Source organism: Phoca vitulina, unplaced genomic scaffold (genome assembly GCF_004348235.1).
Source record: "Phoca vitulina isolate PV1807 unplaced genomic scaffold, GSC_HSeal_1.0 scaffold23, whole genome shotgun sequence".
In the NCBI taxonomy this organism is placed as follows: domain Eukaryota; kingdom Metazoa; phylum Chordata; class Mammalia; order Carnivora; family Phocidae; genus Phoca; species Phoca vitulina.
Genome location: NW_022589726.1, coordinates 19,742,985 through 19,765,372, shown reverse-complemented (window position 1 = coordinate 19,765,372; position 22,388 = coordinate 19,742,985). Strand labels below are relative to the sequence as shown.

General features: G+C 51.7%; 1 protein-coding gene and 1 pseudogene across 2 annotated transcripts in view; one reads left to right on the top strand and one right to left on the bottom strand.

Moving 5' to 3' along the window:
• Positions 1 to 941: 941 nt before the first annotated feature.
• Positions 942 to 22,388, bottom strand: part of POU6F1 (POU class 6 homeobox 1) — a 28,767-nt gene continuing 7,320 nt past the window's right edge. The window contains exons 1-11 of one of the 2 annotated variants that reach the window (XM_032420717.1): positions 20,200 to 21,104; positions 18,777 to 18,870; positions 16,591 to 16,786; positions 12,303 to 12,406; positions 11,232 to 11,457; positions 10,449 to 10,705; positions 9,613 to 9,741; positions 8,781 to 8,984; positions 5,895 to 6,036; positions 5,172 to 5,340; positions 942 to 4,159 (exon numbers count right to left, since the gene is read on the bottom strand). In XM_032420717.1, coding sequence (XP_032276608.1) covers positions 3,814 to 4,159; positions 5,172 to 5,340; positions 5,895 to 6,036; positions 8,781 to 8,984; positions 9,613 to 9,741; positions 10,449 to 10,705; positions 11,232 to 11,457; positions 12,303 to 12,406; positions 16,591 to 16,786; positions 18,777 to 18,824 — 1,821 coding nt within the window. In that variant the 5' untranslated portion in view covers positions 18,825 to 18,870; positions 20,200 to 21,104 and the 3' untranslated portion in view covers positions 942 to 3,813. Of the gene's footprint in view, positions 4,160 to 5,171; positions 5,341 to 5,894; positions 6,037 to 8,780; positions 8,985 to 9,612; positions 9,742 to 10,448; positions 10,706 to 11,231; positions 11,458 to 12,302; positions 12,407 to 16,590; positions 16,787 to 18,776; positions 18,871 to 20,199; positions 21,105 to 22,388 lie in introns of those variants that run through there. The other variant, XM_032420715.1, reaches the window with a different exon arrangement.
• LOC116642360 lies at positions 20,363 to 21,074 on the top strand (annotated as a pseudogene).

Genomic DNA, 22,388 nt, shown 5'->3' with positions numbered 1-22,388 from the left:
TTTGTCCCTTGGGCAGAGGTGGAGTGGTAGAGCATGATCTAGAATCCAGCACAGGGCCTGGCTCAGGGATGTTGATTGGGTGGAATCAGAGGTGATGCCTTGCTCTCACCAGTTTAGATGATGGAGCCCAGACCTTATCAATACCAGGTAGGTGGAAGGGGGAGAAGAGGGGGTGCAGGGGTGCATGGCATGAACCCAACTCCTAGGAGGTAGACAGGTAAAGAGAGGGGCCCATATTGCAGTCACGCTCTCCCTGCTCTAAGCCCAAGTGCCAGGTCTGCCCCTAACATTTGTAGGCCTAAGGAAGAGCACAAATGAAGATCCACTTGCCACACAGCTAAATTTGTATCAAGTCTAAGTTAACTGTGAATGATCTAGCCTTGTATCATGATAAGCATACCTTCATAATAACCTGAAGTTCTGTGTTAGAATGTTCCGCAGCCTTGGTCCCCAGCCTACAGTCTGCCTTCTATTCCCTCCCGGCACACCCACCTCACACAGCAAAGGGCTTTGTGGGTATTTATAAACACTCCAGCTTGTATATCCAAGCTCCATCCACTCAGCTCTCTGACAAATAGCTGCCCCTTGGCCACCTCTTGGGCCTAGGAGTGTGCACGCGAACAGCACAGTCTGTCAAGACCCGGAGAAGAGAGGTCGGAAAGTGGGCTTTGCAGGGAATTCCGAGGTCCTGGAAGGAGAAAGGGCACATCCTCTTGACCCTGCATTCCGTGGGGAGGATCCTGGCTGGAGGGTCACGGCAGGGCTTTCTGAAGTGAGAGGCCAGGGCACTAACGCTCGCCCTCCTGCAATGGGGTTTTCCAGGCTACGAGCTCTGATGGCAGAGTAGCTCCCCGGTACTTGTCTGGCTCCTCCCTATCAGCCCCTGAGAGGCGAAGGATCAACAAGCAGACCCGTACAAAAGAAAAATACTGTTTATTCCACACAACTACATCAAGTGCTTCATCCCCATTCTTCCCTCCCCACCCCTCACTCCAGCCCTCAGCAGGCTTTGCCCCTTGTGGGGGGACAGTCAGAACCTCAGTGTCAGAGCCTGGCCTATGAGACAGAAAGGAAATCTAGGCATAGGAAGGTGAGTGGGTCCAAGGGCACAAAAACGTCAGGGTTTCTCTCATTCCAGATTCAGGCGTGTTCCTCAATCCGCTTGGCCAAATTCTTCCCTGGGCCCCCACTAGATAAAATGCCGTGGATAGCGCAGGGTCAAAGACCCCAGCTGATTCACTGGGCCACAGAAAGTTTTGGTCTTTCTTTCATTTAAAACAAAAACAAACACCACCACACGCAGACAGTGAAATCGTTTCTGCCCTTTCTCCTGCCTAAGCTCTGGCTCTGTCCAGAAAGGTGCTTTCAAAACAAAAGTTATATAAACTCCCTTCAGAGCCTGGTGCTACCAGAAACAAAGCAGAAAACCCACCTCGGGTACAGACAGCTGCTCCCCGAGGGTCCGACATGGGAGAGCAGGAACAGAGACAGCAAGCCGGTGAGCTCTGCCCTGGGCCATTTCAGGGATACTCTGCACCCCCCTGCCTGGGGAATTCAGCCCGCAAAAATCCTGTCCCTCGGAAAGACCTACCCATCCTTCCTGGAGAGGAGAAAATGGTTTCATTCGAGCCCAGCCTCGGGAAGACAGATTTAGAAAAGGGAGGAGCTGAGAAAGCATGGCCAGGCCTAATTTAGACCAGAACTTCATTATCTTTTTCCTTCCGCAGACCAGGACAGATGGGTTCCTCCTGCAGCTCCAGGGCCACGGCCACGGCCATGGCCACACCCTGGATTATATGCTACTCCCAGGGCTCCAGCTGTGACCCACTTGTCTCTCCCAAAAAAAGCAAGCATATCTGAACGCAAGTGTTTGAGGGTGAAAACCTGTCTCTCTCTGATTTATTGAAGGGTAAGTCACTGAATCCTTTGCCAACCCCAGTACTTTAACTCTTCTTACTGAAAACTTGCTTAGCACACCTCTCCCAAGCCAGTTCATCTCATGCAGACAGGGTGGATAACCCTAAACTTGAGTCTGACGCCTCCCCCCGGGAGACATAGTCTCTCCTGGGAGGCCGGGGCAGGCAAGGTACCTGCCTGCTTCCTCATTCTCACCACACTCGGGAAGGTTTGGTTGGTCCAAACATAGCGGGGCAGGGGTGTATGTGTGTGTGTGTGTGTGTGTGTGGCAATTTGACACACAATTGTCCTCTCACACTCTGGCAATGTAGGGCCTGCCAGGGACCAGTCGTAGGCAGGAAATGACAGCAAGCCAGAGGAAGCTAGACCAGGAGGTGGCTCTGCCACAGTGACCAGTGGGGGTGGGGATGGGCCCTGGCCTCACAGCCACTTCATCGGGGTATATCTTGTGAGGTGTGGAGCTGGGCGGCTGCTATGGACCTGGCTCTGTGACTTGTGCCCCTTTAGGGACGGTCTCCTGGGTTCATCTAAGCCAACCTCTCAGTGCTCTCCTGACCTCCCAGAGTGAGACACTGAGTTCCAGGGGCTGTCCAGCCACCGTGAGGCTGGGAAACTCACTTAGCAGCTTGGGTGAGACGCCAGCCCTCAACGTGCCACAGCTGTCCTTTCTACAGGGGACGCCCATCCTGCCTCAGGGGGCTTCTTGACTGGGGGCGGAGGGGGGGAGCGGGGATTGTTGGCACAAACACGTGATCTAAGACTTTGGACAAAATAAGATTTCTCCTCCAGTATCCAAGGCTCAAAGTCTCAAAGAAAATTAAGAGTTAAGTCACCTTCTGCAAGAGACCTTCCTGGGCTGCCACCAGTCCTTTCTGGGTGTTGGCCTTTTCCCCGGGCCCTTGCTGTTTGGTTTAGTGTTTCATTTGCCCCTTCTGAGAAGGCCCGGCACTGGGTTGGGGGTGGGTGGGAGGACAAGAGAAAGAGAGAGTCAGCATTCCTTCCCTCATTTTTCTCCAGGGTGCTGCGAGCTTGGGCAATGGGATTTTCCAGGCTGCCAGTTCTTTATCCCTCACTGTTTAGTGGGGGAGACAGCCATGGGCAGAGATTAGATTAAAATCTGGGAGGATGGGCTTATTTACTAAGTTCCCAGCGTGCTGTACACCCAGGTCAACTCCAGGACAGCTAGAGTTCAAAGCTGCTTCCTTCCACCATGGATTACAAATGAAAAGGTTCCGCTTTAGTGCAATTTCCCCCCAAAAGGAATCAGGAAGAAGTGGGAAAGGAGATCACGTGTTCTGGCCCCAGGGCTGCGGGAACCTTCTGACCTTGAAGGCAAGGCAGACACTGAGCCTGACCTTCTGAGCAGCTCATCACACTTTTCAGAATTGTGCCTCTTGGGTCCTTTCGGGGGGGGGGGGGGGGGCCTGCAGGCACAGGGTGGGAGGTGAGGCTGCAGTCCCTGCCACACTTACACACAGGAGCAAAGGGGAAGAGAGGGCCAGAGAGAATGCCATCAAAAACAAGAGCTAATGGCCAGGGGTCCTTCGGGGGCTGTGGCAGCCCTGCCCCAAGGACGGGGGGGTGTCTGGTTCCCAACCAGAATTCACCCTTCGAAAACCACATTAGCAAAGTGCTTCTTTAAGTGAGGGAGGGGTCCCTCGGCATGACCGGCCCGAGCCTGGAGCTCTCCGGTGGGCCCCTCTGCCCTCCCCATGCTGTGAGATACGTGGAGGAGAGGAGGGAGGCAGCGGACACACATGCACACGGTGGAGTCTCGCGACCCAGGACAAGCACAGCTGCGCGCCACACTGTGACAGGTGCTGTCACGGCGGTGGCTGCAGCCAGGTGCCAAGGGAGAAGTACAAAGTGCTGGAACGCAGGGCTGGGGGCTGAGCCCTAAGGGATCTGAAAGACATTCAGCTTGCTGGTGTTCTTGAGCGTCTGGCGCCGATTGCAGAACCAGACCCGCACCACCTCCCGGTCGTAGTTGAGCTCCTTAGCAATCTCGGTGATCTCCTGGCCTGTGGGCAGTGGGTTCTTCTCGAAGTAGGCATTCAGGGCCTCTATGGCCTGGGGGGTGAAGGAGGTGCGGCGTTTGCGTTTCTTGGAGGGCTCACCTCCCACAAACTCCATCAGGTTCTGCTGCCCTTCCTGGTTCCGGAGTTCGGCTTCATTCAGCCACTTTTCCAGCACTGGCTTCAGCTTCTGGGCACTCTTGGGCGTGATGTCCAGCTTCTCGAACCTGTGGGTGACCCGAGCCCAGGGAAGGGACGGTGAGAATGTCTTATTCCTCACACTGGGGTGGGAGTACACTCCGCAAGGGGCCGCTCCTCTCAGGCCTGGGGACACTGGACTAAATGTTCCCCTCACCACCCCCACCAAGACCACCCTGGCCCAGCCAAGCCCGGACCCCTCAGACTGTCCTGCATCCCAGGTCATACCAGGGAGACCACTCCCATGGCCTCAGTTCAGTGGTGCAAGGATAACAGCGCAACTGCTGTATGAACAGCTCTTCCAGAACGTTCACACCCAAGTGAGTGAGGTCCTCTGAGGAGTTGTCTAGAGAGGCTTTCAGAGATGGCACATGGATGTCACGAGTGCACCTCTCCAGTCAGCCCCACAGCAGCCTCACCAAGTCAGACAACTCTTTCTGACCGAGCCCAGACGGGACTACGGAACTGCCAACACGGAGCCTGCTCTAACGGTCACTCTCGTCTGATCCAGGGAGTTGGCAGGCACCTTCCGGCCATCCCTGAGCCACGTGCTCATTCTTGTTTGAGACCCTCTGCCCTCCTTTGATGCTGGCACCAGAACCAGTTCGAACTCCGCACGCAGAAAAATCAGCTCCATCCCTTTAGAGTCATGCCTTGGAGGAGGGGAGATGGGGGCATAACCGGGGGGGGGGGGGGGCAGCGGGGGTCGTGGCTGAGAGCCAAGTCAGTACCGAAGGTCCCGCTTTGGGGACCAACTTCATAAGCTGTACTCCTTTTTCTGTAGGGTTCCTGAATGGATTAGGGTCTTGGGCTCCCCCCACTGAAAGACCACATAAACGCTCAGGATTGGAAGATAAACTACAGAAGGCCCTCAGATGGACTGCGTCAGTCTTTGGCTACTCTAGGTGTTCATGTCGATCCTTAGAACAGCCTTCCTGGTCTAGAAGGAGGCAGGAGCAAGGGAGAATATGGAAAGGAGCCATGCATCTGGGTCCCAGTGAGTGCCTAGTGACATCAGGTGCCTGAGCAGGACTTACTCACCTGCAGATAGCTGACTGGCTGTAGGCTGGGCCTTCCGTGGCAGTCAGAGCCTGACCCACCTGAGTCTGCGTGAGGCCCAGGGACAGCCGTCGGATCTTAAAGTTCTTGGCAAACTCCCGGATCTCTTCCAAGTTGATTCCGTCCTCATCCAGACTTGGGGTATGTGGCTCTAGGCCAGAGGAAGGGACCAGGGGTGAGTGTGTAAGACAGATGATATCACTGCTTATCTAGCTTATTGGCCTGGCCTGGTAAAGTAGTGAGGGATGAGGACATTTGACAAAAGGCCCATGCACCCTTACTGTCCTCTTCGCCCCTATTCCCAAAGCAAACAAGCCTTGCAGGAAAGGAGCCTGGACTAACTGTCGGGAAGTAGGGGTCTGTTTTCAAGTTCTTCTAGCTCTAATGGCCGACCCTCCCCCATTCTCCCTACTCCTAGCCCCAAGCACAACTTAGTCATCCACATTCCTCAGATACTGGGTGAGAGACCAAAGGAGAGACAGCCAATGGGTTGGCTTCTCAAAGAAGCATCCTCCACTATCATCATGCCTAGAATCCAGCTCAGCAGGAATGGGAATTAGAGAGCCAATCCCTGGTGTCAGGCCTTTGCCCTTCCCCTTTGGACTCTAGAAAGTTTATTAAGGAGAGCAGCATCTAAAGGCGCTGGGGTATTTGAATAAATGCCTCCTCTCCTCTTCTCTACAATCCTCTCCAGGAGCCACTTACTGGATACCAACTGGCTGACAGTAGGGGTCTCAGAGCAGGTGATTGGAATGGGAGCAGAGGCAGATGGCTTGGCCGCTGGGGCTGGGCTGGTGATGACCACCGCAGGCTGGGGCACGGCTGGCGTGGGCTGGATGGGCTGTACCTATGAAAAGAGAGTCCATGAGTCCCCACTGCCCACCTGCCTGGCTCAGGGGCTTGCAGTCCCTGCAAGGTCCAGAGGCAGGGCAAAATGGGCATGAAATCCTCACCCACCTGGCACACTCCTACCTATGCGCCATCACAAAGCGAGACTTACAAGCTACTTATTAGCACCCACCCAACAATCATGACCAAGTTGGAGCCTCATAGGCACCTGTGACAAGGCAGGTCAGAGGCTCAGAAAGTTTCAGTACAACTTGGTCAAAGCCCCAACAAGTATCCACCCTCGAGATAACTGCTCTCAAATCTTTTCCCTCAGAGCAGAAGCCGAAACCTGATTCTAGGGCCTCCCAGACCCCAAATGTCCATCAATAGGGAACTGGCAAGTGATTCCTGGGACTTCCCTGCAGTGAGATTCTATGCAGCTATTAAAAAGAGTACAGTAAATCTCTTAAATACTGACATGCAAAGAGCTCTGGGTCACAGTGCTAAGTGGAAAAAAAGGTAAAGCAAAAACAGTTTTTAGAGAATAATTCCTATTAAAAATACATATGGGGATGGGTTAGCCTGGTGATGGGTATTAAAGAGGGCACGTACTGCATGGAGCACTGGGTGTTATACGCAAACAATGAATCATGGAACACTACATCAAAAACTAATGATGTAATGTATGGTGATTAACATAATAAAAGAAAAAAAAGAAAAAAATACATATGGGGGCGCCTGGTGGCTCAGTCATTAAGCGTCCGCCTTCGGCTCAGGTCATGATCCCAGAGTCCTGGGATCGAGCCCCGCATCAGGCTCCCTGCTCGGCGGGAAGCCTGCTTCTCCCTCTCCCACTCCCCCTGCTTGTGTTCCCTCTCTCGCTGTGTCTCTCTCTGTCAAATAAATAAATAAAATCTTCAAAAAAAATTACATATGAGTTGCCAGGAAAAAAGTCTGGAGGCATATAAAGCGAGTTGTCAACAGAAGTCATCTCTGGAGGTGGAATTTTACTTTTTTCCATTAACATACTATTGGAATTTTTATAAAAATCATGTATCATATTTATCATCAAGAGAAACTATAAATATATGACATTAGTATTTTTTTGTATGATTTTTTTTTAATAAACTCTACCCCCAACATGGGGCTAGAACTCATGACCCCGAGATCAAGAGTCGCATGTTCTACTGACTGAGCCAGCCAGGTGCCCCTAGTATGATTTTTTTTCTTAAAGCTTCCTGGAAAGTGTAGATTTCTCTAGGATGGGTCCTATTCCCTGGATTCTACCTCTTGGTAGCTCTCAAGTCCATTCCCTCTTCATCACCAGAACCTTATTAGCCTTCAGTCAGGGCTCCTCATTTCTTGCTAGAACTGTTTCTCGGCTGCCTCCTAACAGGTGACAAGGACTCAAGTCTTGCCACGGTTCAGTTCTTAGCTCCACCTGGATAAGAGCTAATTTTTTTTTTTTTTTAAGTAGGTTCCATGCCCAGTGTGGAGCTCAACGTGGGGCTTGAACTCACAACCCTGAGGTCAAGACCTGAGCTGAAACCAAGAGTCAGATGCTTAACCAACTATGCCACCCAGGCACCAACCGCCCCCCCGCCCCGGGTAATTTCTTTTTAATACACATCTAGCCACTTCCCTGCTAAAAGCCCTTCCATGACTCCCCACTACATAATAACAGTGATAAAATAAAAGCTCCATTTTTCCAGTGCTTCCTGTGTACCAGAGTGTTAACTGTCTTATGTGTAATATATCCGTTAACATTCATAACCTTCTGAATTGGTACTCTGATAATCTCCATGTTACAGAGGAGGCTACGGGGTTATGCACAAAGCTTGGAAACAGCACACCACATTTGAGGGCCACGGCCTCAACATCACCTGAGAACTTGCTAGAAATGCAAACTCTTGGGCTCCACTCCAACTCTACTGAATAAGAACTCCGGGGGTGGGGGGAATGTGTGTGTGCGCGGGGAATCTGCATTCCAATAAGGGGTGGTTCTGACACGCACTCAAGTTTGGGAACCCCTGCTCTGGCACATTATCATTCCTGCAATTACATAAAGGTAGGCCCACTCTCCCATCCAGCTCATCCCTTTAGATGAGTTCACCGACCCTTCTCTATGAGGCCTTGCTGAACTCCCCGGTCTGTTGGGAGCTCCCTTCTCTGGGTCCCCACAGCACCTTCTCAGGTCCCTATCATAGTCCTTGTCACGCTGGCTTGCAGTGTCTCCAGCACTGGGCTACCTAAGGCTAGGGAGGGCATCTTACTCGTCTCTAGATCTTCAGCACCTGGGACATAGTAGGCACGCAAAAACTGCTCCTGGAATGAACAAATAAAGCAATAATCAAAGCCACAGTGCAGAGTGAAGGGGTGAAGTGGGAGGAGGTGCAGAATAAACTTCTGGGGCTCTGCCGGTGGTCTGTTCACCTTGGAGCTAATCAAGGCTCAGTTTACTCTGACCACCTCCCTGGCCTTCTCAGCACACCACTAGCCTCTGAGGGCACAGAGACGCGTTTTTGGGTGTGTGTGGGTAGGGGTGGGGGGGGTGCTCCTTCCCTGGACAGAGTATGTGGGGACTCGCTTGGGCCTTCTACTCTGGGATTTCCCCTCACTTTGGAGAGGTGCTCTGTTTCCTGGGGACTTCGGAAGATAATCTTGTCCTGCCCTGCAGTCTTGAGGGAGGCAGCCCATGCCAGACAGCCCTGCCTGCCGCCCACCCCCCACAATCCTGCCCTCGCCCCAACCCAGCCCTTGTACCTCACTCTTAGCAGGGGACTCAGGCGTGCTTGCCTTCCGGACAGCCACGGGCGGAGGCAGGGGGCTGCTGGCCAGGGTTGCAATCACCTGGCCCTGGGCATTCAACAACAGCTGGGGCGTCACAGCCTGGACCTGCAGGCTCTGGGCTGGTGCTGGGGCTGCCACGCTAGCCGAGTTCACTACCCACGGAAGGGCTCCAATAACCTGCGAGGAAACAACGCAGGGACCCCGGGTGTGAGGCCAGTGTCCAGTCCTGCCCCCAACCCAAAGCCCCACACTGGCAGGGGAAGGGACTTAAATCATTGCACCCTTCTGGAGCTCAGTTTCCTCATCAGTAAAGACAAGGATTCATCCTCTAGGAGCTGTTTCCTTTGTTCGATCTCCAGAGCTGTGGTGGGGCAGGAGTAGGTCTGCACGTGAGTCACACGGCCCTGGATGCGAATCCCTGCCCTGCCTCATTTTATTGGGTGGCTTAATTTCTCTGGACTTCAGCCTTCTCCCCTGTAAAAGGGGAATGCAAATCTCCACCTAGTAGGCCTGTACTCCAAGTGAGGTGAGGTAATGTACGAGAAAGCACCTAACGCAGATCCAGGCCACGAGGTGGGTGCTCCACAAATGAAAGCCCCCGGCGAGAGTGAGCACCTAGAGGGTGGGGTGGGGGCTATGCCCCTGTCTGGGCTCAGCATCAGCACAGAGCTGCCACACGAGGGACAGGGACAGCAGCTTGACACCCTTGGAGGTGTTGGAGTTTCTTTGACCGTTAGCCCGTATCCTGACCCCCCAGGCAGCTTCTCCACCACCCCACCCCTCAGCCCTGCCTTTGACCACTTGCCTGTCCCTGAGCGTTGGTGAGGATCTGACTGCTGATCCCCGGCATGCTGGGAATGGCGTTGGCAATGACCGGAGTGGTAGTGAGGGAACCTAGGATCTGGGTCTGTCCCCCGAGGGAAGCGGCACTGATCTGTGGGTGGAGAAAGAGCCCTGCTCAGAGGCCAAGGGGCAAGAAAGAGCCCTAGGCAGAGAGAAGGCTGAGGGCCGGGGGTGGGGGGTGGGGGGTGGGGTGTGTGTGGGGGTGTTGGGGAGATACAGGTGCTGGGCAGATGTGAATGTGGGCTGCAGGCCCAGGTCCAGCTGAAGAGTATCCAGGGCAGGGGGCTGCAGGGGCCTGGCAGGGAAGGGTGGGGCCGCCGCCGTGGAAGGGTAACTCTGGCTAATCTCTCAGGCCAGGCCTGGGAGGACAGAAAGTCCAGACTGGAGGGGCCAGTGATTCTAGTCGCACCTAACAGCTCCCCTGGCAAGCCGGGAGCCACACTGGACAGACACTGGCGCGGGGCCGTGAGCCTCCAGCTCCGCCTTAGTTACAGCTCACAAGTGTGCAATCCCCAGACATCATCCCACCCTCCAAGGCCGATCCAGTGGTTCAGGTTCTGGAGAATTTGCCCAGCCCTCGTGGCGGAGGCTGTCTGCTCTTGTCTGGGACGGATGGGCTGGCAGATGCAAGGAGAAGGCCTCAGAGGGGGGCCATCTCTGCTGATGTGTTGGAAAAAAGAGCCGGATGCGGGGGGCTGGTCCTCCACCTCCTTCCTCCCCTGTGGGAAGGGCCAGTTCCACCCTTGGCCCAAGATTCGGTCCATCCCTGGTCAGCCCCGGGTGAGGGCAGCGGCTTACAATTCCTGGGCTCAGCGCGAAGCCCGCGGGCTGGACGGTGATCTGTGGGGGGGTGTCCACCGGCTTGGGCGTGGGGGCCGCAGCGGTGGCAGCAGTGGGCTGCGGGACAATGGCAGGCGCGGTCTGCAGCAGCGGCTGGGTCTGGAACAGCGTCTGGGGCTGGGCTGCTGGCCGGGGCTGGCTGGGCGAGGAGGCCTGTGCCGGCGGCGGGACAGCTTGGACGGGCGTCGGGAGGGCGGCGTTCAGCACGGCGGCTGCTATGGAGCAAGGCAGAGACAGGGGTGCTCAAACGCCCAGCCGCGGCCCCCCGAGCGGCTCCAATCCCAGGGGATCTGGCACAGGCAGGAGAGGGGGTTGGGACAGCGGGGCAGAGGGGACAGGCAGCTGTGATTCCCTTGATCCTTGCAGGGGCAGCACAGGGCAACAGCTCTCATCCCCCCTCCCTTGGGCCTGGAGATGTGGAGGTTCAAAACCAGAAGCTGAATCTTCTTGCAGTCCTTCTCAGGAGGCTGGTCGTGGGGTGCATTCTGGCGAGGGGGGAGAGGGGCAGTCTCAGTTGGCTGGAGAAGGAGAGGCCTGCTGGGCCAGCACCGTGTCATGGCCTAGAGTCCCGAGGTGGTGCAGCAGCTCTGTGGCGGGGTGCCTGGGACACCGGATCCAGACTCCAGGGCTGTGGCCCTGGCGGGCTGCGGGTTCTGAGTCCAACATGGCAAGCGCGCGTGCAGGGAGAGTAGTGTAGGGTGGTGGGGGGCCTGCTGCCGTCCTGGGGAGAGTTGCCGTTACCTTGCAGACCGGCTAAAGGTGGCTTGAAAATTCCCCCCGTGGGAGAAGCAGCTGTCAGTCCTGGGAGGGTGGCCACGGTTGCTGTAGGAATTGTCCACACGGCCAGCCCCTGCTGACCAGCCACTTGACCTGCAATACTGATGGGGATAAGAAGAGGTTGAGTAACTGCCCCTGCTGGAACCATAACTCCTGTCAGAACTGTGGCTAAGTTTTCCTGAGTCAAGACCTGCAAAAGCAAACAAGATTTCAAAAAGAAAAGAAAAAATAAAAAATCAACATTGACAGCGCAAACACCGGGTCTCTCGGACCCAGTTGAGCACAAACAAAGCATTCTGAGGGCGGTGTGTGTGTGGGGGGGGGGGGGGGGGCCACGTGAGGGTGGGGAAGAGACAAGCCCTAGCCGGAGGCCCAACCCTGAGGGGGCGCCTGGACCTGACGAGCCTGCCTTCAGAGAAGCTGCCCCTCTTGGAGACAGGGCCTGGCCCTGCTCACAGCACAGCCAAGGGGAAGCAGGGGCGGGGGCTGGTGGGACGAGGTGGTCGAGGGCCTACAGAGGCCTCTGGGCAGCTCTGATGGAGGATACTCCCCTGCCGGATGCCTGGCAGATCTGTGCCAGGAGGGAAGGGCCACAGGGAGCGCAGCACTGCTGGGGGATCGGGAGGCAGCTTCTCATTGCCCTGGGGCTGCCCCCTGGCTCTAAATGAGGACTCTGAACAATCCATTAACTCTGCCAGGCATCCACTGGAGGGGCTCACAAGGGCATCCCCTCATTTAGTCATGGGATAAACAGAGCCACCTGTGGCACGAAAGAGTTAATGTTCTCCCTACCTACAGTCCTCACAGGACCCAGGGATACGACCTGGCAAGCACACATCTGATTTTCCCAGTGGGCCTGATCTGGGGTAGGGGAGAGGCCAGGGGTGCCTAGTAGGCGGGAGCCCCTCCTCCAAGCCGCAGCCCCTTCCCTGTTCTGCCTGTGAAATTCCCAGGTCCCCCGGCCAGCCCACGTTGGCTGTCCCATGCTTCGCTCCTGCCCAGGGCCCTCTGCTCAGTGCCCCGGGGGGCCCTTACCTGGGGGGCAGCCAGGGTCTGCGAGGCCTGAGGCTGGCTGGGGGCTTGGCTGAAGGTGGCAACAGCAGGGGCAGGGCTCGGAGGGATCCCCGGCAGAGACTTCACTTCACGTGGCATGGAGAGAAAGGACAAGGAGTGAGCCCGGTACGCGCCGAGGGGTCACCGGAGTACAGCAGCTTGTTGCAGCCTGAGGGGGCACCTCTCAGCCTCACACTCTGTTTCTGCATAACCCAAGGCCGATCGCTGGCCTTCCCTGGCCCCGGGGAGACTGCTTCCCCCAGTGCTGCCGGTCGTGAGAACAGGAGGCTGGGGAGCCCTGTGCCAGACCTGCAAGTTAGGCTACCCTCCTCCCACCTCTAGTTGAAGAAAATGCACGCCTGTGCGCAGCTGGCTCTCAGTCTCTCACTTCCCGGCTCCGCAGGACACGGTGACCTATCACATCATCAGTAGAAGGGCCTGAAGTGAACGTGTGGCAGGAAGGGAAGGAGCTAGAACCGATGGGAGCAACTTCCCTTGGCTCATCCGGCAGCGGAATCATTGTTCACGCCACCTGCAGGCTTCTTTTTGGATGCAGGTGCTGGCCTGGGGCAAAGCTCCGAGGATTCCTGTAGGGCGAAGTCCTTGAAGTGACAGCCCTGAAAACTGGACTCTGGAACCCAGGGGCACTCCAGGCTGGGCAGAGTTTCTCTGCCAGTGCCTAAGGGCTGAGGTCCAGAAGAGGAGCTTTGCTGAGCTTCTAGAGGAACCTCCTGTGAACCGGAGTTTTTCACCCATGTTACAGCTTCCAACTTAGTCAGGTATTGGGGACCCCACCAGGAAACCTCTTCAAAGCTACACAACCATGAGGAGAGGGGTTATTATTTAATACATGGTGAGACCACGGATGGGGTGATGGAGGTTAGACCAGATTGGTGGCCTCTTAATACTGGCTGGGCATAGATTTCCAGGCCCGAATCTAGGCCTCCTGAATGGGAATGGCTGGGAGTGGAGGCCAGCAACCTCTCCTCTCCCTCTACTTTCTTTTAAGCTTGCTTGTGATACAGCACACAGCCATAGTGGGAACCACTGAATCAGACAACCTTCCAACCCTGCGTTCCCAGCCCGTTTTAATCTGTAAAGGCAGCAATTTAACTCAGGACTGTAATGTTCACAGTATATAAGGACAAAAAATCCAATTGTTTAAGGAATTAAAGAGACAAACAGGCAACAACTAAAGCCTTCTAAAATTCAAACAGGGGGCGCCTGGGTGGCTCAGTCATTGGGCGTCTGCCTTCGGCTCAGGTCATGATCCCAGAGTCCTGGGACCGAGCCCCACATCAGGCTCCCTGCTCCGCGGGAAGCCTGCTTCTCCCTCTCCCACTCCCCCTGCTTGTGTTCCCTCTCTCGCTGTCTCTCTCTCTGTCAAATAAATAAATAAAATCTTAATAAAAAAAATAAAATAAAATTCAAACAGAAAACAAAATGGCAGGTTCATCTCCACTGTGGAAGGGAAATGCAGTTCTAACTACTGAAAAAAATCAGAGAACATAAGGATACTCTGAATCTATGAAAATTTATTTATTTATTTATTTGTTTTTTAAAAGATTTTATTTATTTATTTGACAGAAAGAGACATAGCGAGAGAGGGGACACAAGCAGGGGGAGTGGGAGAGGGAGAAGCAAGCTTCCTGCTGAGCAGGGAGCCCGATGCGGGGCTTGATCCCAGGACCTTGGGATCATGACCTGAGCCGAAGGCAGATGCTTAACGACTGAGCCACCCAGGCGCCCCTGAATCTATGAAAACTTAAAAAAGATTTTGCTTGACAAAATTTTATGAAATTTAAAAAAAGGAAAGTGGGAAAATGGGAATGTGATGAACACGAATGAGAAAAGCTTACCATCTAAAGAAAGGACATATTCATTTTATTAGGATTTATTTCCAAAGTAGGACCCAGGGTCCAAGGGTTTGCATACATTTAGGGCTTTTGTCCCTTCCTGCAAGACTGCTTTTCAGAGACTGAACCAATTCACAGAACAGTCAATAATGTTCCTATTTCTCCAAAGTGCCACCCAATTTAGGTTTTATCACTGTTTATTTTTCTGGCTTAACAGGCATGTGGTACCTTATAGCCAATTACTTGTCCGCTCATTGACAGATTTTGTATTTTTCATGTAATGACTTCCTCCTATGTACACAATTGATTTCTCTTCAAAAGGAATTCGAGTGGACAATACCTCAAAGGAAAAAACAAATTTTCAAAGGACCAGTACAAAGGCACTCAAAGCACTACCGGTTATGACAGTGAAAAACCAGACAGTCTGACAATAGCCAAACCCAGACTCAGGTGTGTGAATCTATGGCAATAAAGGAAATGGGCCTATGAATAATATGGTGGTAAGTGTCCTATTACAGTCTACTCTTGGTGGCCACAACTATAAAGATACATACTTGTGACAAGGACTGGGTAGTAATTTAGAGTGATATAAATCACTCGAGCTTTTTCATCCTGAAAAAGTTTCCCATTACTTAGTTTTGTTTGAAGAGGAAACTCTTCGTAATATTGCGTACCTAGAAAGATTGCAAGGCCACAGTCTAAGTTGGCAGCTTCTTAGGAGGTACATCGAAATGCCTCCCTTACCTTCTTGATGATAACTAGAATTTCCCTTCCAGAGAATAGGACTTTCGTGAAAGGCTTAAATATACAAACCTCTGGAAGATGATGTACACTACCATAAACACTCATGCTAAGGTGTAAATAGTTGATTTAGGATCCATTTCCGAGAGCAGGTTTGGACAAGGAACAGAATTAAGGCACCAGGAGAAATGAGATATGGAAGACAGATTAAAGAGTAAAAAGGGATGGGGCGCCTGGGCGGCTCAGTCGGTTAAGCGTCCGACTCTTGATTTCAGCTCAGGTCACCATCTCAGGGTCCTGCGATCGAGCCCCACATTGGGCTCCTTGCTGAGCATGATCCGGTTTAAGATTCTCTCTCCCTCCTCTCCACCTCCCTCTCTTAAAAAAAAAAAAAAAAAAAAAGAGTAAAAAGGGAAATGAGGATAAACCTGGGATACCTCCCAAATTTCCTGAAAAGGGGCCTCATCCCCACCATGGAAAAGAATGAGAAGGGGGGCCAGATGTAACATCCTTGTCTCGGCTGCCTGCTCTCCAGGGCACGGCCCCCACAGGAGTAGGCCGATGCCCTCCCTAGCTTCAACACGGAGCAGAGCATTTCCAGGCTAGGGGAGAACGGTCATGTCTCTTGCCATTCCTTTATTCAAAAGGAGAAAAAATGACCCGGGGTTACTAGGGTCCCAAATGAATCTGCACACTGATTTGTGGGTAGAGCAAGGGATATGAGGCCTTGCCGTTTTCTTTTTCCCTAAAGCCTGTCCTCATTTGCTCTCTTCTTGGCTCCTCCTCTGGGCCCACCCCCATCAGCCCAGATCTCCAATCTAGGGAAGGGAAGATAAGCAGTAGCCTAGGGGAGATGAATCCTGGCGTTCTGGGGGGACTGACTAGGGAGGTCCCAGGTTTCCAGCAAAAGATGTCTACTCTGCAAGGTATCAGTGAGCAAAGTCCAGGAGAGGGTGCCGCACGGCCAGAGAGCCATGCGTGACACCAGTCCCAGCCTCTAGGACAGCCCTGGTTGTATCACAGCTATACTGCGGGGCAATTAGGAGAGACCGTGTGGGTGGATCATCTCTCTCCATTCCCCGTACAGGAGAGTCAAACTCTTGCCCTAAAGTGTCTTTAGAGGGCAGCACAAATAAGACCAGCTGGCGTGACTCACAGCAGCCCAGCTGGGAGTAAGGAGCTCAGATTCTATAAGGTCCCACCTAACCCACACCCTTAGTCCAGGGTAGGTAACATGCCCCCCTACCCCCAGCTGCTGGGACCTCCCAGATCCACCACCAAAGGTACTGAGTTGGAAGGGCTGTCAGGATCCTAAAGGTCTAGTCTTTTCTGCATTGGGCCTGAGGGTCTGGCTGAGACCTGGAGCCCTCCCTCTGTGAGGTGAATTCAATCCCCTCAACTGAGCCTTGCCTCTCTCCGCCCACCACACCATGACCCATCCCAGTTTAGGTGTGGAAGTGATTGAAACCAGATCTAGAGTTCCAGGGACAAGGAGGGCAGGACAGCCTTAGCAGCTGAGCAGAAGGATAACTGTGGCCAGAGGCTGTCCAGTGGACAGGAAGACAGCAAGACCCTGAGGCCACCGAGGCCCCAGGGATTCATGCTGGCTCTCTAAGGAGCCAGAGAAAGGGACTCAGGTGGTGCAATGCCAGATGGGACCGATGGCCTCGTACCAGTTGCCTCTGCAGAGGAGTCTGGGTTGTCTGGCCCGGCTTCACCAGCAGGTTCACTAGCTTCGCCAGGGTCTCTGCTCTGGGAGCCCTCAGCAGCCACACCCTCCAGCCCTTTGCCCTCCTCCTCAGCAGAGATCTGGGCGTCCACTCCAACTTCCAGCACACGGATGGTCTCGTGGCCTGACATCACGATGACCTGCAAACAGAGCAGAGGGGACTTCGCTGGTGCGGAGCGGCTGGTCTAGTCCTGGGGAACAGAGCTCTGGATTTGGCTGGGGGAGAGCGGAGAGCGCACTTCAAGACTCGGACCTCCTGCCTGAAGGCGGCGTGCTCTGTGGCAATTTCACAGCCTGGGGCAGGCTGCAGCTCCCTGATTCCAGGCAAGGAGCTTCGGAAAGGAACTGGGGGCCTGGTGACAGAGGAAGGGCTTGACATGTGCTGGAAAAAGCCCCACAGAGCCAAACCGCTTGGGGATATTTCTATTTGCCCCCCTTCTTGGACTCGGTTCAGGGAGTGGTAAGTGGCCTATCCCACAGCCTTGCCAGGGTGTCCTCTTAGCTGCTAGGATATTGGAGTGTGGTGATGGAGGCCCCTAACACGGTATCCACAGCCTAAGCGGGGCCAAGAAGCAAATCCCTCTTCACTTCTCTTGAAACCTTAGAGAGGGACGCCTAGGTGGCTCAGTCGTTAAGCGCCTGCCTTTGGCTCAGGTCATAATCTCAGGATCCTGGGATCGAGCCCCGCAGCGAGCCCTGCATCGAGCCCCGCATCGGGCTCCCTGGTCGGTGGGAAGCCTGCTTCTCCCTCTCCCACTCCCCCTGCTTGTGTTCCTTCTCTCGCTGTGTCTCTGTCTGTCAAATAAATAAATAAAATCTTAAAACACACACACACACACACAAAAAAAACCTTATAGAAGTTCCCTCAAAGATAAAGGGGGTGCAAAATGCTCCACAATGTTGAGGAACTTTTTAAGCTCATGATTCCTTTATTTCTAAAACGCTGGGGTAAAGGCCAAGATTTCCCTGCGAGCTAAGTTCCCGAAACAAGGGTCAGGAATCCTGGACTGGAGCTTTGGACCCCGTGGGCCTGCAGGTCCAGTCGTGCCACCTGTGGGCATGCTCCAACCTGGAGGGGGGCTTCCACAGCCCAGCGGTGCAGGCAGCCTGCAGGCCTCCTTAGAACACTTGGTGGTCTTCTGCTCAAACAGCCAGCGCTCCTGCGCTCTTTACCTCCAGCACTTTGAATTGGGCCATTCAAGATTCGGGGACACTCCGTATATGCAAAAGCTCTGTCGGGCCTCCCCTGCACTTGGCCTGTACCCGAAGGCACTCCCACAACACAGTCCTGAGGCCTGAAAATTGAATCCAGCCAGAGACTGCCGGAAAAAGTGACAATGTAACCCATCAGGGAAGTATGAGTGAAATAAACTTCCAAAAGCAGTACCCTTTCTGATGCAAACTTGACCTATGAGGGACTTCAGTCCAATTACATTTTAAGAGATATTAGTCTTTTTTTTCTTTTAAAAAATGATGTAATAAATACGTTCACTACAAAAAATTACAAAATATATATACGAAAAAAGAGAGTAAATTACGTGATGTCCAAATCTTTCCTTACATAAAAATATACATATTTGTATATATGTTTTTAAATTTTTATTTATTTTTAAAAGTAAACTCTACCCCAATGTGGGGCTTAAACTCACGACCTGAAAATCAAGAGTCACATGCACTACCAACCAAGCCAGCCATGTGCCCCATACATTTTTGTATATTTTAATTTCATTTTTTAAAGTCACAGCTTAGGGACGCCTGGGTGGCTCAGCCAGTTAAGCGTCTACCTTCGGCTCAGGTCATGATCTCAGGGTCCTGGCATGGAGTCCCACATAGGGCTCCCTGCTCAGCAGGGAGTCTGCTTCTCCCTCTGCCCCTTCCCCCCCCAGCTCATGCCCTCTCTCTCTGTCTGAAATAAATAAATAAAATCTTAAAAAAAAAAGACAGTCACAGCTTAAATCCCCCAACTCAGCCCCTGAGAAATCCTAGCTGGTAACTATATCTGGATGAGTGAAGTGACCAAGAATTTTGGTAAGAAACAGATACTGACAGGCTCTGTGGAGTCTTCCTCCTGACCATACCCTGGGGTCCATGACCCTCACTCCCCCCGCCCCCTCCTGCCCTATCATATACCTGCTCATTGACAGTCAGAGATGACTCTGGCCCGGCTCCAGGATCCATGGTCACTTGTCAGGGTGGGGTGGGGGCCGGCCCACACCTAGCACATCTGTGGGATGACATGGGACAGGAAAAGCAAAGGCTGATGTGACACAGTAATACAATTTCTATATCATCTCAAAAAGTCAGGAGGACAATGGTAGGAAGAGAGCGAATCTAAGTGTTCCCAAATATCTGTAGAAGTAAGCAGGATTCTAAGGACTTTAAAACTAAAGTGTCTTGCCTTCCTACAGCATCCCAGGAGAACCTACACTCAGGAGGAACCAGGGTGACAAGAGGAAAGAGAAGGCCAAACATCTGTCCCTGGGAGTCCCCCAGTCTGCAGGGAGAGAGCAGACCCAGCCGAACCCAAGCTGATTTTGGCCTAGACCCTGAGAACCTCAGATACAGGAAAGGAGCACTCTGGCTAATCAGAGGGCTTTTCAGGGAGGAGTCTGAGCAGACTTCCTGGAAAAGATGGTAAAGACAGGTATAAATTAAAACAGTAGTCCCCAACTGGAATATGCATGATCATCACCTAGAGCACTTATTAAAAATACAGACACCAGATTCCCCTGAAGCAAGCATCCCCAGGGAGTCTGATTCAGCAGGGGGTCTCACAAAATCAGCTGTTAAGTGATTCTGTGGCAGTGGCCTAGCGACCCTCCTGGCCTTTAACACTGGAGGCAGGACAACCTCTAGATGGTGGAACAGCCAGCCAAAGGCAGGGAGAGGAAGTGGGAGGAGCCCTTGTGAAGAACAGATTGGCTGGCTGGAGCCACAAACAGTAGGGTCATAAGAAATAAAGGTATAAAGGGGACAAATAGGTTTAGATACTTACATAGCAAAGAAGGCAATTAACATTGACTTTGAGTGCCTCCAGTGCTAAGTGTTTATGTAACACTTATTCGTGCTCATTACTCATGCCGGCCGGGGGGACGGGGGCATTATTACCACCACGGTACAGATGAGGAAACTAAACACAGAGAAGTGTTCTAGATTCCAGATTTTTCGCTTCCCCCTCTTTCAACCCTGGGGTGTTGATCGGTCTTCCTCATTTTATTTTATTAATTGAGGTAAAATTAACCATTTTAAAGTGTCAAACTCAGTGGAATTTAATAGATTTATAATATTGTGCAACCATCACCACGATTTAGTTCCAGAACATTTTCATCATCCCCAAAGGAAACCCCCATTAGCTGTTACTCCCTTTCTCTGCCAGACCCAGCCTCTGGCAACCATTAATCTGCTTTTTTCTCTATGGATTCATCTATTCTCCATATTTCATATAAATGGAATCATATGTCATGGAACACTACATCAAAAACTAATGATGTAATATATGGTGATTAACATAACATAATAATAATAAAAATAAATAAAATAAATGGAATCATACACTAAATGGCGTTTATGTCTGCCTTCTTCCACTTGGCAAAATGTTTTCAAGGTTTATCCCCGTCGTAGCATGTATCAACACTTTAATCCTTTTTATAGCTATGGAATAATGGATAATATTGGGTGGGCTTTCGGCACTCTCTGCGCCGGCTCAGGGAGAGGCAAAACTGAGATTTCATTTCCAAGATGGAAAGTGCGTCAAGCTCAGCTGCGACTTTACCGAGCACTCCCCAGGCCCGTGCTGATCCAGCACCTCCCCACACAAGCAGTCCAAGAGAAAAACCTGTAAGGGCAACACCTAAACAATAAGGAAGGAAAACAAGATCTTCATTTAATCCCTGTTACAGCATGGTAAAATGTCTTAGAGAATGAAGACTACCAGAACTTTTCAAGAAATCGGCATCTTCACCGGAAGAAAACTGTTTGGAATTTTAAGAACATTTTAAACACATAGATCGTGAATGTGAAGAAAGTCCGTATTCCATAAAATTATGTGAATCTACGCACTTGATCCTGGGTCGTGCAGTGGTCTCCAAAACGATTTTGTGAATGAGGATTCCCAAACACGGATTAAATGAAGAACAAGCAAAACTGGTGAAGCAGGTCCAGGAAAAGGAAGACCTTCTTCGGGGACCAAAACTAGCATAATGTATAGACCAAAGAATGATTTGGGCCAGTTACGGGGTTGCTCGAAAAGAAGTGGAGAAGCTGTAGTCAGCTGTTGCTTTATGAGGGGCAATCGGTTGCAATTGACAAGAAGCCTCAGCCTTGCTCAGTTGCTAGGCCACTATGGGTTAGATGACCGATTGCTATACTATAGCAGAAAGGAAGAAGAACTTACAGGTGTTTAATTCATAATTTTCCCCCTAGGATTTCTTTGAAAATGATAACGTAATTAAAAGATATTTATACACTTTTTAAAGATACTAATACATTTTAAAGGGAAGATATAAACCATTAGGGCTTAGAGAAAGGTACCCTGATAACCATCAATGTAGGGGCACTCTACTAGATAAACTAAATTATAAAATGAAAATTTAGTATTTTGAACAAATTTGCCAAAGAAGACGTGACATTTAAAGAAATGTGAAAAAAAATGTGATTAAAATAATTTGGACAATTCTGGAAGTCAGTTTTAATATATTGTTCTGTTTATTGTGGTAAGAAGTTTTATTTTAAATGTTTTTAAAAAAAAAAGTCCAACCTGGTGAATGTCTAAACCTAAACTGGTCTAAAAATGCCTGCCTCTCTCCTAATTTTGTGACTCTGGTTTCCATTCATTTACCACGTATTTCCATCTGGATGGTCTAGTAGGCAATTAAACTCATATGTCCCGAAAAAAAAAAAAATCCTGTATGGATATACCACATTTTGCTTATCCATTCATCGGTGGATGGATGTTTGGGTTGTTTCTACCTTTTGGCTATGTGAATAGTGCTTCAGTGAATTTTTCTGCACACGTTTTTGTTTGAACACTTGTTTTCAATTCTTTGGCATATATACCTAAGAGTGTAATCGCTTTTTAGGGTCTTCACTCTTTGGCAGAATGTTTCCTGGCCAAGGAGGCAAGGAGAACCATGAGGTTCCTTCTCTCCCTTTCCTTCCCTAACCACCTAGAGTAGGGATGAAAAGAAGGGCAAGAAATTCAGGACACCTAGCAATTTGAAAAAAGAGTAAATAAGGCTTCCCTTTTCAGGTAGGACAAGGTGGGGCAGGAGGGGAAGAGGAATTTGCTGGAAGAGCTAGTAGGCATCATCCACCCTCACTGGGACTCTGGCCTCATTCCTGGGTGATGTCCTCCTCCAAATTTTGTACATGGGAGCCTTCTGTGAGTTTTGCCAAGAACTTGGCAATTTACCACCAGTGCTGGATGGGAACTGGGATGAGCCATGATATTGGTTACATACAGAAGTCAATTAGCAAGCCATCTGCAAATTCAAATAAAAGGCAGAGACAAAATGGAGCAGAAAGGCATGCAAAGTAAATCTGGGTCCATTATAGCTTGATACATACATTTCACAGGGCAAGAATTTTCCAGTTCCAAAGGCCTTTAGACGGGAGGCATCAGTAGCTAGTCATTGTGGGGCAAGGGGCATCTGCTCGAGAGGAGCTTAAAGCCTGCTCCCAGTCTTGTGGCCACCGGTTCCTTAGGGCCAGCCGTGGCCACTCACAGGGAGTGGTTAAGCAAGT